Source organism: Bison bison, unplaced genomic scaffold (genome assembly GCF_000754665.1).
Source record: "Bison bison bison isolate TAMUID 2011002044 unplaced genomic scaffold, Bison_UMD1.0 scf7180017864472, whole genome shotgun sequence".
Lineage (NCBI taxonomy): Eukaryota > Metazoa > Chordata > Mammalia > Artiodactyla > Bovidae > Bison > Bison bison.
The window spans coordinates 4,697,694-4,715,423 of NW_011495033.1; the positions used below are offsets into that span (position 1 = coordinate 4,697,694).

At 44.7% G+C, this 17,730-nt stretch overlaps 1 protein-coding gene across 1 annotated transcript in view; it reads right to left on the reverse strand.

Moving 5' to 3' along the window:
- The window catches only part of LOC105004161 (galectin-4-like), a 56,232-nt gene that overhangs the window by 13,681 nt on the left and 24,821 nt on the right, over window positions 1–17,730 (reverse strand). Inside the window, 3 exon segments of the mRNA XM_010861692.1 lie at window positions 3,049–3,138; window positions 4,010–4,147; window positions 8,772–8,844. Of these exon segments, the coding sequence (XP_010859994.1) occupies window positions 3,049–3,138; window positions 4,010–4,147; window positions 8,772–8,844 (301 nt within the window).

The window sequence follows — 17,730 nt, forward strand, 5'->3', positions numbered from 1 at the left end:
GTTTTCCAGATTTTCTGGCATATTGAGTGTAGCACTTTCACAGCATCATCTTTCAGGATTTGAAATAGCTCAACTGGAATTCCATCACCTCCACTAGCTTTGTTCGTAGTGAGGCTTCTTAAGGCCCACTTGACTTCACATTCCAGGATGTCTGGCTCTAGGTCAGTGATCACACCATCATGATTATCTGGGTCATGAAGATCTTTTTTGTACAGTTCTTCTGTGTATTCTTGCCACCTCTTCTTAATATCTTCTGCTTCGGTTAGATCCATACAATTTCTGTCCTTTATTGAGCCCATCTTTTCATGAAATGTTCCCTTGGTATCTCTAATTTTCTTGAAGAGATCTCTAGTCTTTCCCATTCAATTGTTTTCCTCTCTTTCTTTGCACTGATCACTGAGGAAGGCTTTCTTATCTCTCCTTGCTATTCTTTGGAACTCTGCATTCAGATGGGTATAGCTTTCCTTTTCCCTTTTGTTTTTCACTTCTCTTCTTTTCACAGTAAGTCCTCCTCACAAGACTATTTTGCTTTTTTGCATTGCTTTTCCATGGGGATGGTCTTGATCCCTGTCACCTGTACAATGTCACAAACCTCTGTCCATAGTTCATCAGGCACTCTGTCTATCAGATCTAGTCCCTTAAATCTATTTCTCACTTTCACTGTATAATCATAAGGGATTTAATTTAGCAGTACATGCATGGGATCTTTTGAAGGAGGTCACCATTATCTTCATTACCTCCACCATAGTTAGGCCCCAGGTAAATAGCAGGGAGGAACACAGCCCTCTCAACAACAGAAAATTGGATTAAAGCTTTACTGAGCATGGCCCCACCCATTAGAACAAAACCCATTTTCTCCCTCAGTCAGTCTCTCCCATCAGGAAGCTTCCATAAGCCTCTTATCCTTCTCCATCAGAGGGCAGACAGACTGAAAACCACAATCACAGAAAACTAACCAATCTAATCACATGGACCACAGCCTTGTCTAACTCAATGAAACTATGAGCCATGTGTCTAGGGCCACCCAAGACGGACAGGTCATGGTGGAGAGGTCTGACAGAATGTGGTCCACTGGAGAAGGGAATGGCAAACCACTTCAGTATTCTTGCCTTGAGAACCCCATGAACAGTATGAAAAGGCAAAAAGATAGGATACTGAAAGAGGAACTCCCCAAGTTGGTAGGTGCCCAATATGCTACTGGAGATCAGTGGATAAATAACTCCAGAAAGAATGAAGGGATGGAGCCAAAGCAAAAACAACACCCAGTTGTGGATGTGACTGGTGATGGAAGCAAGGTCTGATGCTGTAAACAGCAATATTGCTGTTTAGGAACCTGGAATGTTAGGTCCATGAATCGAGGCAAATTGGAAGTGGTCAAACAGGAAATGGCAAGAGTGAACATTGACATTTTAGGAATCAGCGAACTGAAATGGACTGGAATGGGTGAATTTAACTCAGATGACCATTATATCTACTACTGCGGGCAGGAATCCCTCAGAAGAAATGGAGTAGCCATCGTGGTCAACAAAAGAGTCCGAAATGCAGTACTTAGATGCAATCTCACAAGTGGCAGAATGCTCTCTGTTCATTTCCGAGGCAATCCATTCAATGTCATGGTAATCCAAGTCTATGCCCCAACCAGTAAAGCTGAAGAAATTGAAGTTGAACGGTTCTATGAAGACCTACAAGACCTTTTAGAACTAACACCCAAAAAAGATGTCCTTTTCATTATAGGGGACTAGAATGCAAAAGTAGAAAGTCAAGAAACACCTGGAGTAACAGGCAAATTTGGCCTTGGAGTACAGAATGAAGCAGGGCAAAGGCTAACAGAGTTTTGCCAAGAGAACGCACTGGTCATAGCAAACACCCTTTTCCAGCAACAGAAGAGAAGACTCTACACATAGACATCACCAGATGATCAACACCAAAATCAGATTGATTATATTCTTTGCAGCCAAAGATGGAGAAGCTCTATACAGTCAGCAAAAACAAGACCAGGAGCTGACTATGGCTCAGATCATGAACTCCTTATTGCCAAATTCAGACTTAAATTGGAGAAAGTAGGGAAAACCACTAGACCATTCAGGTATGACCTAAATCAAATCCCTTACGAAGTGGAGAATAGTGAAAGGGAAAACCACAGGCTCAAAATGGTGTCACTTTTGCTAAAGCCCATGACAGCAAACCTTATACTGACCTAACAGTAGCTTTGATCTTCCCCAGGAGTGTAGGCTTAATCAGCCAGCCTGGAAATTCTGATAAGCACCCTGGAGGAAATCTGTAGCCTGGGCCCTCTCCATACTCAGGAGAAAGAAGCAATCTGCCTGACCTGTTGTTTTTTTTTTTTTTCTCTATATGGTGGTGAAATGCACATTACATAAAACTGATCATCTAAGTAGTTTTAACTGTGCAGTTTAATGGTATAGAGTCAACTCCCATAGTTGTGGAACCAACACCACCACCAGGCAGCTCCAGAACTCTTTCATCTTGCAAACAGCTCCTGACCTCCTGACATTTTTGAATTGTAAATATTCAAAAATTTGAAAACACTGAGAGGGTCAGATAGACTCAGGTGGGGCCCAGACAGGCTATTCTGTGCCTCCTAACATGTATCGCCTCACTGAACTCACACCAAGACCCATGAGACAGCAGAGACCGTGCTCCTTCTACAGATAAGAAAACTGAGGCTGGGAGAGGTGAAGTCACTTGTCTCAGATCCCCCAGCCAGTGAGAATGGCAGAGCTGGGGATTTGACCAGGATTCAGTTTGATTCCCAAGCCCGGGTTCTTTCTACAACCACATGGCCTCCTAAGCAGAGTGGGGATAGAGAGAAACAGAGATGAGTGGCCAAGGAGTCCAGGAGACTGAGTGGGTGTCCCAGATAGAGACAGCGACACAAAGACAGGACCAGAGAGCTAGAGGCGTATCCCCAGAGTCACCTGGATAGGAGACTGGTTGACATCTGTGGGTTCATGCAGCAGACCCTGGGCACAAAGAATGGGACCCCAAACCCAGCCCCAGGGACAGGTATTTGGTGGGCAGACTGACCTGGAAACTTCTGCAGGCACGGCGCCCATATGTAGATGGTGTTGACTTCACCGAAGGGCACGCGGTGAAGAGGTCCCCGTACACCATCACCTATCGAGATGTGAGCACATGCCAGGAAGGGTCCCCAGCCAGGTGGGAGGACACCCGAGCCTCTGGGACGCCTGCTACTAGAACTTTAAACCTGAGTCTAGTTTTCATGTTTATTCCCTGTAGGTCCAGGCATCAGCCTTCAGAGCTGTGCCAGTTATAGGAACATGCTTGGGACCCAAAGGGCATCCAAACACAATCTCTACATGCATTTAGTTGTTGGCTTTTTAATTCTTCTGGTTGTTGGTTTATCACAGTAGGTTTATCTCTCTAGTCCTGGCTCACCTGGGTTCGACAAGTGTTGCTGGGGAGCAGAGGAGAGGTGAGATCACATTGCATGATGAGAGGGTGGGGACATTCGTGTTCACACAAAGAAGCACAGACACAAATGGACTCACACCCCACCCCCCAAGCCCAGAGACAGTGCTCTGCTTGCAAAAGCAATGTGAAATGTCCTGTAAAGCTCAGCCGTGAATAACACCTGGATAAAGGCAGCAACAGGTGACAGAAAAAGTAATGTTCCCAGGGACCTGGAGGGGAAGAAGGGCTACACAGAGGAATGGAAATAACTTGAACACCCAGGAGGCCAAAAAGCACCAGGGTGACTTATCTAGTGCTTATGTCTGGGGTAAAAGTAATAGGTGTGCCTGTAGATGCAGGTGAAGGTGTGTCAGGAGACTGCAGTCTTATAAGGAAATAGTTCTCTGTACAAAGATGTTGCTCAGGTGACTAGTTAAAGGCTGCTCACCGGGTCTGATTGCATGGGACAGGCAGTTGAAGTGAAGAGAGGAGAGTTCCAACTCACCTTCAACTCTGAGCTCTCTACCTGGAAGCAGAGCTCAAACTTACTCCCTCCTCTGGAAGGGCATCTCACAAATCTTCTCCTCAGTACCCCATTTTCCTTCCTGCCTTGTATTGCAGATCACATAGTCACCGCTGTCATCTTCAAACTGAGTGCAGAAGTAGAAGGCAATGTCATTGTCCCCAGTCAGTTTTGAGGTCCACAGCAAACCTGGGGGAGAGGGAAATCAGACAGCACATCACCCAAGAGTGGCACTTCATAGACATTCTACCTGTAGATCCTGTTTTTTGTTTCTGTGTTTTTGTAGATTGACTTGCAAGGTTTTAGTTTCCCTACCAGGGATCAAACCCTTGTACTCTGCAGTACAAGCATGGAATCCTGACCACTGGGCTTCAGGGAAGCTTCCAGAGCCCTTTGCTTTCTCACCTAAGGGGATGAGGCTTCCCTCATAGCTCAGCTGGTAAAGAATCTGCCTGCAGTGCAGGAGACCTGGGTTGGGAAGATGCCCTGGAGAAGGGAAAGGCTACCCACTCCAGTATTCTGACCTGGAGAATTCCATGGACTATACAGTCCATGGGGTCACAAAGAGTTGGACACAACAGAGAGACTTTCACTTTCACTTTTTCACTAAGGGCGTGATTTATGGATGCATCCTGAACACCAGGGTGCTGTGTGAGCTCTCGGCCATCAGGGCCCTTGGAAACTGGTGTAAATTTGAGCCTAACTGCTCCCTCTGGGAATACAGAAATGAAAGGAAACTCCAAGTGACTCTAGAGTGAGAAAATTTAAGTCCCTGTTACTCTTAAAGTTGGAGAATAGTGTTTCGAAATCAGTCAGTTCAGTTGCTCAGTCGTGTCTGACTCTTTGTGACCCCATGGACTGCAGCACGCCAGGCCTCCCTATCCATTACCAACTCCTGGAGTCCACCCAAACCCATGTCCATTGAATCGGTGACGCCATCCAACCATCTCATCCTCTGTCTTCCCCTTCTCCTCCTGCCCTCCATCTTTCCCAGCCTCAGGGTCTTTTCAAATGAGTCAGCTCTTTGCATCAGGTGATTAAGTGTTGGTGTTTCAGCCTTAGCATCAGTCCTTCCAATGAACACCCAGGACTGATCTCCTTTAGGTTGGACTGGTTGGACCTCCTTGCAGTCCAAGGGACTGGACTCTCAAGAGTCTTTTCCAACACCACAGTTCAAAAGCATCAATTCTTCGGTGCTCAGCTTTCTTCACAGTCCAACTCTCACATCCATACATGACCACTGGAAAAACCATAGCCTTGACTAGATGGACCTTTGTTTCTGAAATATCTGGGTGTAATTTTCCCTTTGCCACTCTCCAGTTTCATTGCTGTGTTCCTTTGAAAATTCCGCCCCAGGGAAGGAGAGAACAGCAGCTCTCATTGAAAGGGGGATCCTCGGAGGTAGAGATAGGCTCTATTAGACAGAGTGGGAGTAGAAAGCCATCCTGTGCTGGGAGGAAGGGTCAGCAGAGGGAGAGGGAGAGAGAGGGATGAAAGTTCAGAGTTGAGGTGCTGGATTCCCCTGCTGGGAGAGTTTCTGGGGAACTGGTGCTTCACTTCCCTCCGAGTCCCCTGGGGGCACGCAGGGCTCTCAGAGTCCATGGTCAGTGTGGCTGTGTCACCTGGCAGGGGAGGCAGTGGCAGAGGAAGTCATCTAGAATGGACATGTGAAGGTAGGGTTATAGAGGGAGGGGCCTGGAAGGATCCAGAAGGTCCCAGACCCTATGCAAAGTGATGAGAGGACCAGCAGGGACGGAAGCCAGCTGGAGTTGGACAGAGAGGCTTCAGAGAGAGACCATGTGTCCAGAGGGGCCTCGGTGGACAGTGTGGACCTCAGGGTGCAGCCCATGTGGACCCCACCCATACGGGGCACAGGTCCCAGGTCTCCCCGCCACCCAGAGCTCAGCAGAGTTCAGCCAGGGCTGCGTGAACACTTGAGCACCCTCCTGACTCTGAGAATATGCACAGGCCCTCCTCTGTTCCCAGATAGGCCCCTTGGGAAGGCGGGGGATGGGAAACAGAGCTGAGATATTTATATTTCGAATTGATTTTAAGGTCTTTACAGCAAACACCTTAAAACTGAAAGAGATTAAATTGCAACTTTGATGACAAGTTTATGTCCAGGACACCTCAAATGAGGTTTCTGAAGTAGATGAGGGTGGGTGTAGGAAATAGAAAAAGTTGATGTTTCTGTAACTCTGGGTCATCCTGTACAAAGTTCAGCCCCAGAACTCCGTCTCTTGGCTGGCCTGCTTCCCTCCCTAACCGTGAGCCTCCATCCCCCCCTGTCTCTGGAGAGTCTGGTTAATGGTACCCTGGATGCTATGGTGGGTGGCAAGGGTCTTGTTGGCAGGGCTGGGCCTTCCCATCTCCTGAGCCAGAACTCGGGTGCTCATAGGATGCTGGGTGGATCCTCCTGAGCTGACAGCATTGTGGTTCACTCAGGGTGAGGCTGAGAGACAACAATTTCCGGTGCATGTTTCCTCCTGAGGGAAGAACAGTCCCAGCGATGGGGACCCTGTGTCCGTCCTGGAGACCCCCTGCTATCCCTGTGAAGGACAGGGGCTGTGGGGAGAAGACGATGGTCAGTGGGTGTTTTCCTGAAAATCTGCACTTGCATCTCAGGTTCAAAGGATTTGTTAACAAAATAAGTCACTCATTGAAAAGTGAAAGTGAAGTTGCTCAGTTGTGTCCGACTCTTTGCGACCCCGTGGACTGTAGCCTACCAGGTTCCTCAGTCCATGGGATTTTCCAGGCAAGAATACTGGAGTGGGTTGCCATTTCCTTCTCCAGGGATCTTCCCGACCCAGGGATTGAACCCGGGTCTCCTGCATTGTAGGCAGACACTTTACTGTCTGAGCTACCAGGGAAACCACTCATTATATACAATAAATAATACCAGTATTTATTAGAGAATTATCTAGCTTACTTTCAATATACTAACATTAAAGGCAAAGACGAAGATCATGGCATCCGGTCCCATCACTTCATGGGAAATAGATGGAGAAACAGTGGAAACAGTGTCAGACTTTATTTTTCTGGGCTCCAAAATCACTGCAGATGGTGACTGCAGCCATGAAATTAAAAGACGCTTACTCCTTGGAAGGACAGTTATGACCAACCTAGATAGCATATTCAAAAGCAGAGACATTACTTTGCCAACAAAGGTCCGTCTAGTGAAGGCTATGGTTTTTCCTGTGGTCATGTATGGATGTAAGAGTTGGACTGTGAAGAAGGCTGAGCGCTGAAGAATTGATGCTTCTGAACTGTGGTGTTGGAGAAGACTCTTGAGAGTCCCTTGGACTGCAAGGAGATCCAACCAGTCCATTCTGAAGGAGATCAGCCCTGGGATTTCTTTGGAAGGAATGATGCTAAAGCTGAAACTCCAGTACTTTGGCCACCTTATACAAAGAGTTGACTCATTGGAAAAGACTCTGATGCTGGGAGGGATTGGGGGCAGGAGGAGAAGGGTACAACAGAGGATGAGATGGCTGGATGGCATCACTGACTCAATGGACGTGACTCTCAGTGAACTCCGGGAGTTGGTGTTGGACAGGGAGGCCTGGCGTGCTGCAATTCGTGGGGTCGCAAAGAGTCGGACACAACTGAGCAACTGATCTGATCTGATCTGATCTGAAAGGCAAAGAGAAACAGAAACAGCAGAAGATACATCGCCCAATTGGGTTTTGACATCCAGACTCAAACAGCGCTGGCAAGTCCTATGATACAGCACATCTGGAGTCCCGGTTGGGAAAGGGTCCCAGGCAGCATGTCTGCTCCATGGGTGAGAGTTCAAAGGTTGCAGTTTGGGGTTCTCACTTACAATCCCAGGACACAAACTGATACCATCATCCATCTGTGAGCAAATTGCAGCTCTGGTTTCATGTTAATACTGTTGGTTTATCTTATAAAACTTAGAATATTGTTAAGCCTGGGGCTTGGTTGACCTGGGCTCCTCCAAGGGCTCAACAGTTTCAAGATTTGTCCCCTATCTTATCTATGATGCCACAGGTCTTGCATTCAGAGCAAACAGTCAGGGCACTCACAGTCAGAGCAGTGTCCAGGCAGCTCAGAAGCAAGGTCAGAGGCCTGTTCTGCTCTGTTTGAAGCCTGAACAAGACTACTTATATAATTTGCCTAAAAGTGGCCCTGCCTCCTTCTTTCCATTCCCTTCAGCCGCTGGCCTGGGTATTGGGTACCAGGCTAGGGGCCAAGTGCAGCTGTGAACAGAACAGAAGGAGGCTTGGCTCCACGGACCTTCCAGGCCTGGAGTGAGGAAGTTACACAGATATTCTGAGGTTGAGAGAAGGAGCCCCTCAGGCTCTGAGAGGATGTGACAGGGTCAGATTTGTGTAGGGAATAGGCTATGCACAGGCCTGTACTATAATTAACAGGGCTTCTTTGAAAAATAAGAATGACCTTCTCATCACCCCCAGGTGAAGGGCTGGGAGCAGTAAAAAGTACAGTGTGGAAAGACATCTTGAAAACAAGATGTTGAAGTACTGATGTGACTGATGGAAAACTGTTAGTGACTGTTCCCTTAACCAGAGCCTTGAGGGAGTTGCTGAGAAAGAGCGTCACTAGCCAAAGGGCTAAACAAAGTCATGAAAGGCCTGAAGGTTTGACATTGAGGACTGTGCATTGTATCAAATCCCCGATCTGAGATTGTAAAGAACAGATGTCTCTAGAACACGAACAAGGAAGTAGATGTTAACAATAAAAGGCATGCTAGCATTAGGATCTGGGGCTTTTGCCTGCGAATGGCATTGGCCCCCTGACCCCCACCTTATTTCCGAGTCTTCTTTTTCCTTACTCTTCTGTGGCACCGCTCCCTCAGATCGGTTCGTTGTTGGGCTGGTTCTGACATTTGGCAGCTGAACAGGGTCCTGAGGGCACAAGTAGATTTTGAGGCTTTTTTTGACAGTGCCAGAAGACGTGGGGAATTCCAGCCGGGAGATCAGAGGACAGTGGAAGCATTTGGTAAGTACACCCCCGTGGATCTGTCAATCAGGGACACGATGGGGCAATCACCTTCTAAACATGCTAACTATATTGTGGTTCTAAACACCTTTACTATGTAGCTCTGGAGTGAAAGTGAAAGAATAGAATTTTTAGGAAATTACTTCAGGCAATTCATAAGCACTGTTACTGATTGGACCCAGAAAAAGGGACTTTGCGTCTTAATGAGTGGCAAGAAGTGATGCGTTGTTTGCGTAGAGCCTGTCAGTCTGGGGAACGCATTCCTGTAAGTGTGTGGTCTCTGTGTAACCTTATTCATATTCCTTTGGCTCCTTTACAATCTGAACAGTCTGACTCTTCTGACTGAGAATCTGATACTCCTGCTCCTCCTGTATCTCAGGAGTCACCTGTCTGGCTGCCTCATATTTATGAATATCTGGATAAAGGGAAATATAATCCTTTGGAAGGGGAGAGAGGCTCAATTTTTGAGTCCTAAATCCCATGTTAAACTGGACACCATCCTGAAGCTTTCCCTTTATCACCAGTCTCATAGCCTTCGGCTCCTTGGCCGGAGCCCCTATAGTTCAGGAACCTCCTCCACTAGATCCCAATACACCATGGGGAGATGGGGTATTTAGAGGCGTGGTCACAATACCAAAGACATCTGCACCTACTCTCTCACCTTTTCAGCAAGCTGTACAAGCAGCGAGGCGGGAAGGCGACCTTGATGCTTTGATTTTGCCTGTTATCATGACTGAGGTGCCCCCTAATGCTCAACTTCCACAAGGCGGAGTACAATTTGAACATACTCCTCTCTGTCTTTCAAAACTATTAAGGAGATTAAACAGGCATGCACACAATATGGATCTACATCTCCTTACACCACTGGTCTTATTCAAGGGTTGGCTCAGTCTGGATGACTCATTCCATATGATTGGGAAATGATTGCTAGAACCTGCTTATCCACTTCAGAATTTTTACAATTCTGAACCTGGTGGCAAGATGAAGCCTCTCAACAGGCTCAAAGAAATGCAGCTGCTAATCCTCCTCTTAATATTACTGTGGAGCAATTAATGGGGTCAGGGGCGTATCAAGGGATTCAGAGACAATTACAATTCAATGATCAACTTATAAGTCAAATTAGATTTATTTGTCTTAGGGCATGGGAAAAGGTTAGCCCTCAGAACAGTCTTCTTCTTTTGTTAATGTGAAACAATCTAATGGAGAAATTTATACTGATTTTATTGCCCGATTAAAACAAAATCTGGTGAGAACTATTGCTCAAACTGAATTAAGGGATATGTTATTACCGATGCTTGCCTATGATAATGCAAATTCAGAATGTCAAAAGGTTTTACATCCTCTCAAAGCACGAGGAAAGCTTTTAGAAGATTATATTAAGGTTTGTCATGATATTGGATCAGAACCCTATAAGATGCAATTGTTGGCTCAAGCCATTACGGGCTTGAAACAACAAACGAATCAGCAAGTTAAATGTTTTAGTTGTGGTAAGAGAGGACATGTGCAGAAAAATTGCAAGACTAATAAAAACACACCTAATAAGCCTACTCCCTTGGAAGGAAAGTTATGACCAACCTAGACAGCATATTCGGAGAAGACAATGGCACCCCACTCCAGTACTCTTGCCTGGAAAATCCCATGGACGGAAGAGCCTGGTGGGCTGCAGTCCATGGAGTCGCTAAGAGTCAGATACGACTGAAGCGACTTAGCAGCAACAGCAGTTTAACAAGTAAGGAGTTCTAGTCCTATTGGGGATTATAGATGAAGATTATGAGGGCGAAATTTCTATTATGATGAAAACAGAGTATCCTTATCAAATAAAAGGAGATTGTATTGCTCAATTGTTATTATTACCTTATATCACTACTAGTAAATCTCATATTAATAGAACTGGAGGATTTGGAAGTACAGGAAAACAGGTATATTGGCAAACTTTTGTATCTGATTCTAGACCTACATTATCTGTATATATTAATAACAAGCAATTTTCAGGACTAATATCTAAAAAGCATTGGCCAATTTCTTGGCCTTTAACAGATGTTCCTATTATGTTAACTGGAATTGGAACTATGCAAAATATTCAAAAAAGTACTAATATTTTGACCTTTTCAGGTTCCAAAAAACAACCTGCAACTTTACAATCTTTAATTGCAGATATCCCTACTAATTTATGGGGACGAGATCTTCTGATGCAGTGGGGAGCTTATGTAACAATTCCTACATATCCTGTCAAGCTAAACAAATTATGACAAATATGGGATACAATCCTGTTCAAAATACACAGGTTTTAGTGGAGGCCACTGCCAAACAACAAAAAACAGCACTTAAATTGACATGGAAATCTGATGAGCCTGTTTGGACAGAGCAGTGGCCCTTATCACATGAAAAGTTACAGGCTCTTGAACAGCTGCTAAGTCGCTTCAGTCGTGTCCAACTCTGTGCGACCCCATAGACGGCAGCCCACCAGGCTCCCCTATCCCTGGGATTCTCCAGGCAAGAACACTGGAGTGGGTTGCCGTTTCCTTCTCCAATCTTGAACAGCTAGTAGAGGAACAATTATCTCTTAATCATATTGCCTCAACTACTAGTCCTTGGTATTCTCCTGTCTCTGTTATTAAGAAGAAATCTGGGAAAAGGAGAATGTTAACTGATTTAAGAAAAATTAATGTTGTAATCATACCTATGGGTGCTTTACAACCAGGTATTCCATCACCTTCTATGATACCACAAAATTGGAAAATAAAAATCATTGATTTTAAAGATTGTTTTTATACTATTCCTCTATAAGAATCGGATGTTCTCCATTTTGCTTTTATTGTACCATCAAGTAATAATAAAAAAAGCAATGTCTCGATATTATTGGAAGGTACTGCCACAAGGAATGCTTAGTAGTCCTCAGTTCAGTTCAGTTCAGTTGCTCAATCGTGTCTGACTCTTGGCGATCCCATGAATTGCAGCACGCCAGGCCTCCCTGTCCATCACCAACTCCCAGAGTTCACTCAGACTCACGTCCATCAAGTCAGTGATGACATCCAGCCATCTCATCCTCTGTTGTCCCCTTCTCCTCCTGCCCCCAATCCCTCCCAGCATCAGAGTCTTTTCCAATGAGTCAACTCTTTGCATGAGGTGGCCAAAGTACTGGAGTTTCAGCTTTAGCATCAGTCCTTCCAAAGAAATCCCAGGGCTGATCTCCTTCAGAAGGACTGGTTGGATCTCCTTGCAGTTCAAGGGACTCTCAAGAGTCTTCTCCAACACCACAGTTCAAAAACATCAATTCTTCGGCACTCAGCTTTCTTCACAGTCCATTTCTTACATCCATACATGACCACTGGAAAAACCATAGCCTTCACTAGACGGACCTTTGTTGGCAAAGTAATGTCTCTGCTTTTGAATATGCTATCTAGGTTGGTCATAACTTTCCTTCCAAGGAGTAAGTGTCTTTTAACTTCATGGCTGCTGTCTAATAGTCCTACATTATGTCAATTATATGTCTCCCATCCACTTGAATTTACTAGAAAACAATTCCCTCATGCTTATATTATCCATTGTATGGATGACATACTTTTAGCTTCTCCTTCTGCCAAGGAACTTCAACATATTTTCTTAAATACAGAGATTAAATTAAAAGAATATAGGTTACATATTGCTGTTGATAAATTACCAGAGCAGGAACCATATACCTATTTAGGATATATATTGCAAAAAAATATTATTAAACCAAAAAAAATACAAATTCAAACTGATTCCTTAAAAACTTTAAATGATTCTCAGAAATTATTAGGAGATATAAATTGGTTGTGACCATCTTTAGGGATTCTTAATCATTCCTTGACACGGCTATTTCAAATCCTACAAGGAGACTCTGATTTAAATACCCCTGGCGTACTAACCAGAGAAGGCAATGGCACCCCACTCCAGTACTCTTGCTTGGAAAATCCCATGGATGGAGGAGCCTGGTAGGATGCAGTCCATGGGGTCGCTAAGAGTTGGGCACGACAGAGAGACTTCACTTCCACTTTTCACTTTCATGCGTTGGAGAAGGAAATGGCAACCCACTCCAGTGTTCTTGCCTGGAGAATCCCAGGGACGGGGGAGCCTGGTGGGCTGCCGTCTATGGGGTTGCACAGAGTTGGACACAACTGAAGCGACTTAGCAGCAGCAGCAGCAGCAGCAGGGGTACTAACAGAACAGGCTAAAGAGGAAATGGATCTTGTAAATCAAGCTATACAGAAAAGACAAATTAAATAAGTAGATTTGACTGTACCAATTCCTTCACTTATTCTTCCTACTTTAGATTCCCCTACAGGAATATTATGGCAACTGCAGGGTTGAATGGAGATTTTTATCCCACACTCCTAAGAAAATAATGACTTCTTACATAATGCTTATTTCCTTTCTTGTTTCAAAAATGAGATCCAGATGTATACAACTTTCTGGTTATGATCCATATGAAATTTTTCTTCCTTTCATTAATGATCAAACCCATAGATTACTTGTTACCAGAATGGATTGGCAAATTGCCATTGCTGATTTCATAGGTGAGGTTCATAACCATTTTCCAAAATCACCTTTGATTACTATTGCTGCTAAACACAAATGGATAATTCCTATTATTACTAAAAAAATTCCTCTTGCTAACTCCCCTGTGTATTTTACTGACGCAAATAAAACTCTCAAAGCCGGTTATATTGGACCCACAACAAAGATCTGGCAATCTACCCCAGCCTCTGTTCAACAGAAGCTATTGCTACCTTATTACAGGGTATTTCTGTAGGATTAAATATTGTATCAGATTCTCAATATGCTGTACGAATAACACAAATTATTGAAACCATATCTCTACCAAGGTCTTCTTCTAAATCATCTATTATTATGCAATATTATCTTAATTACAAAATATAGTAAGGCTTCATTCTGCCCCCTCTTACATTACACATATCAGATCTCATTCTAATTTGCCTGGACCATTGGCAAAGGGCAATGATTCCATCGACTTTGTTAATTGCTTGTCTTACTCCTTATGAATTTCATCAACTCACACATATAATACACATGGTTTGATGAATAAATTTCAATTATCCAGACAGGAAGCCTGAGGTATTGTTTCTGCCTGCCCCACGTGTACTGTTACTCACCACGTTCCTATAACTACAGGGGTTAATCCCAGAGGCCTTTGTCCCAGTGATATTTGGCAGACTAATGTTACTCATGTCCCTTCTTTCAGACATATGGGAGCTGTTCATATTTCTGTGGATACTTATTCAGGCATAATTTATGCTTCTGCTCATCCTGGAGAAACATCTGCTCATGTTATCTCACACTTTATGCAAGCCTTTTCTTACATGGGCCTACCAAAACATGTTAAAACTGATAATGGCCCTGCATATGTGAGTCATGGTTTTGCAAAATTTTTATCTGATTGGAATGTTTCTCATTCTACAGGTATTCCATATAATTTTCAAGGCCAGGCTTTTACACACTCATCGTACTCTTAAAAATATGCTATTTAAATAGAAAGGGGGAGAAAAGGATGGCATATTGATGACACCAAAAGAGAAATTAACCCAAGCTTTATTTACTTTAAAGTTTTTGGATTTAAGATTGGATCATACAACACCAGCAGCAACACTGCATTTTCAGAACACCATTCTTAGTGAAAATTATACTCCTGGTCAAATGATTGCAGATAATACTCCAGTATGGTGGAAAAATGCTATGAATAATTGGTGTAAGGGCCTTAGACTTAAGAAAGGACGAGGTTATGCTCGTCATTTCAGATGATGGACAACACCACTGAGTACCAGGAAGACATGTCAAAGAAAGGAAAGAAGAGGACATAGTTCGATATCAACCCTCCTGGAGAGCCGCCAGTGATGGGGAAAACAAGACTGATGATCAGCAACCACCCCAAACTGGTTCCAAGGACCAAACAAAGCCAAACTGCCCACTTGGGGTCAGCTGAAGAAATTGACCATTGAAGGGGAAGAATCGGTCAAAGAACAGGGACAGTCTTTGACTTCGGCTACCTTGTTCCTGGCTGTGTTATCTGTGGTAACCACCACATCTGGCAGCCAGTCACCAAGAAAGTCGAGGGACAGGACATGGAAGCAACCTAGATGTCCATTGGCAGACGAATGGATAAGAAAGCTGTGGTACATATACACAATGGAATATTACGCAGCTATTAAAATGAATGCATTTGAGTCAATTCTAATGAGGTGGATGAAACTGGAGCCTATCATACAGAGCAAAGTAAGTCAGAAAGAAAAACACTAATACAGTATATTAACACATGTATATGGAATTTAGAAAGATGGTAACGATGACCTTATATGTGACAGCAAAAGAGACATAGATGTAAAGAACAGACTTTTAGACTCTGTGGGAGAAGACGAGGGTGGGATAATTTGAGACGATAGCATTGAAACATGTATATTACCATATGTGAAACAGATCGCCAGTCCAGGTTCGATGCATGAGACAGGGTGCTCAGGGCTGGTGCACTGGGATGACCCTGAGGGATGGGATGGGGAGGGAGGTGAGAGGGAGGGGCAGGATGGGGAACACATGTACATCCATGGCTGATTCATGTGGATGTATGGCAAAAACCACCACAATATTGTAAAGTAATTAGCCTCCAATTAAATTTTTTTTAAAAAGTTGAGGGACAACAACAGCAATTAGCAATTATTGCTTTGGTTTCTATGATCACCAATAATCACCAAAAATAAGCTTCAAAAAATAAAAAAGGGAGATACAAAGGGAATGTGCTATGCACAGGCCTGTATTATAATTAACAGGGCTTCTTTGAAAAATAAGAATGACTTTCTCATCAACCCCAGGTGAAGGGCTGGGAGCAGTAAAAAGTATAGCGTGGAAAGACATCTTGAAAACAAGGTGTTGGAGTACTGATGGGACTGATGGAAAACCCTTAGTGATGTTCCCTTAACCAGAGCCTTGAGGGAGTTGCTGAGAAAGGGCGTCATTATCAAAGGGCTAAACAATGTCCTGAAAGGCCTGAAGGTTTGACACTGAGGACTGTGCATTGTGTATCTTTATCCCTGATCTGAGATTGTAAGGAACAAAGAAGTGGATGTTAACGATAAAAGGCATGCTAGGATTAGGATCTGGGCTTTTGCCTGCAAATGGAACCAGCCCCCTGACCCCCACTTTATTTCTGAGTCTTCTTTTTCCTTACTCTTCTGTGGCACCACTCCCTCAGGTTGGTTCGTTGTTGGGCTGGTCCTGACAGTTGGCAGCTTCTAAGAGGAAGAAGTTACAGGAATGGATTGGCAGCTGCTAAGAGGAAGAAGTGGCACGTGCACAGCCCTGAGACAGGAAGGAACCAGGGGAGTGAGGGGGGTGGCTGGACCCCAGCCCAAGCTCCTACGAAGTCCCCAAGCCCTGGCTGGGGATTCAGGGGGCCCCAGGTACCAAAGGGAATCCCACCTGTTCTCGAGGATAAACCTGCTCAGCTGAGCAGGCCAATAAGAAGTCATCCTCCCCCTCCTGCCCACCCCACCCAGAGAACAATGGTGACCTTGACCTTTGCCCCCCCCCCACAGCCTCAGAAAGCTCCTCTTCCCGGGTGCTTTCTGCAGCCAGGGGGCAGCCCCCTCTTCTGCTCCTGCTCCTGGGCTCCCATCCTTTCTCCAGGCCCCAGGAAGCCTCCCAAGTCCTCACTGGCATCTCCACTCCTCCTGGGCCCCATCACTTTGTCATGTTCTCTTTCCTGAGCCTCTTGAAAGGACCCAGGCTTATGGTGAAGATGCTTCATTTTAGAGCCAGACAACCTCCAGGTTTGAATTCTAATCGTGCTGCTTGTTACCTGAGTGGCCTTGAGAAGCTTGTTTAACTTCTTTTTGTCTTGGTTTCCTCATCTGTGAGACAGGGATAAATCCCACCTTCTGGGTGAACTTGTGATTGAGAAAAAGTCTGTGGATAAGAATGGCGTGTAGTAGGTTGTCTCTACCACCCGCTGCTTCCGCCCTGGTCCCTCTAAACAAAATTTCCAAATTGATTACGTCTCTACTTCCTTTCAGAATGCCTTTTATCTAATGTGGTTTTGAAGGAGGAAACAGACAGAACAGGCTCCATCTTGAAAGCAGGACTCACTCCATCTTGGGCCAGACTGTGGACTTTGTGCTATATGCCCAGCATCTATGGAAATGACATACCAACTGGAAAACCAGACCCTCCTCCGGATGGGAGAGCCCCAGGGCTCGTACGGAGACTCTCCATCACCTAAAAGAATGCCCTAATTATCTGTGTAACCGAATAGAATCATTAATTCTATTACTCTTATTGGGGTATGACCACAGGCCTATTGATAATTGTCCACTGTTAACTGTCTAGGCTTAAGGCATACAAATCATGGGTTAGCTTTATATCTTTCTTTTCCTTTGTTCAGACCAGTTTCAGGGAATTTGGGGAGGTGGGTTTGGGCACCCACACTTAAGGTATATAAGGTTTTCACAAAAACTGGTTGGGGTCCTTGTCTAAGAGGAGACTCTGCCTTGGGCCCGCCAGTGTAATAAACTGCACTCCACTATCTGCATTGCCCTTCTGAGTGAGTTTGTTTCCCAGAACGCATGGCTACAACAGTTTTACAAACTGCCTTCAACACAGTTCTATCTCATAGTCTATTTTCACATTTTTCAAGTTGTTGAAGTCTTTCCTGCCTTCTCCTTTAAGTCAGTTTCATACAAAACTTAAATGCTTAGAGGAGCCAGGCAGGTGATATGTACAGCTGAGCTGGCCAGGTAGGGTACAGTAGGGAGTGGTGGGGACTG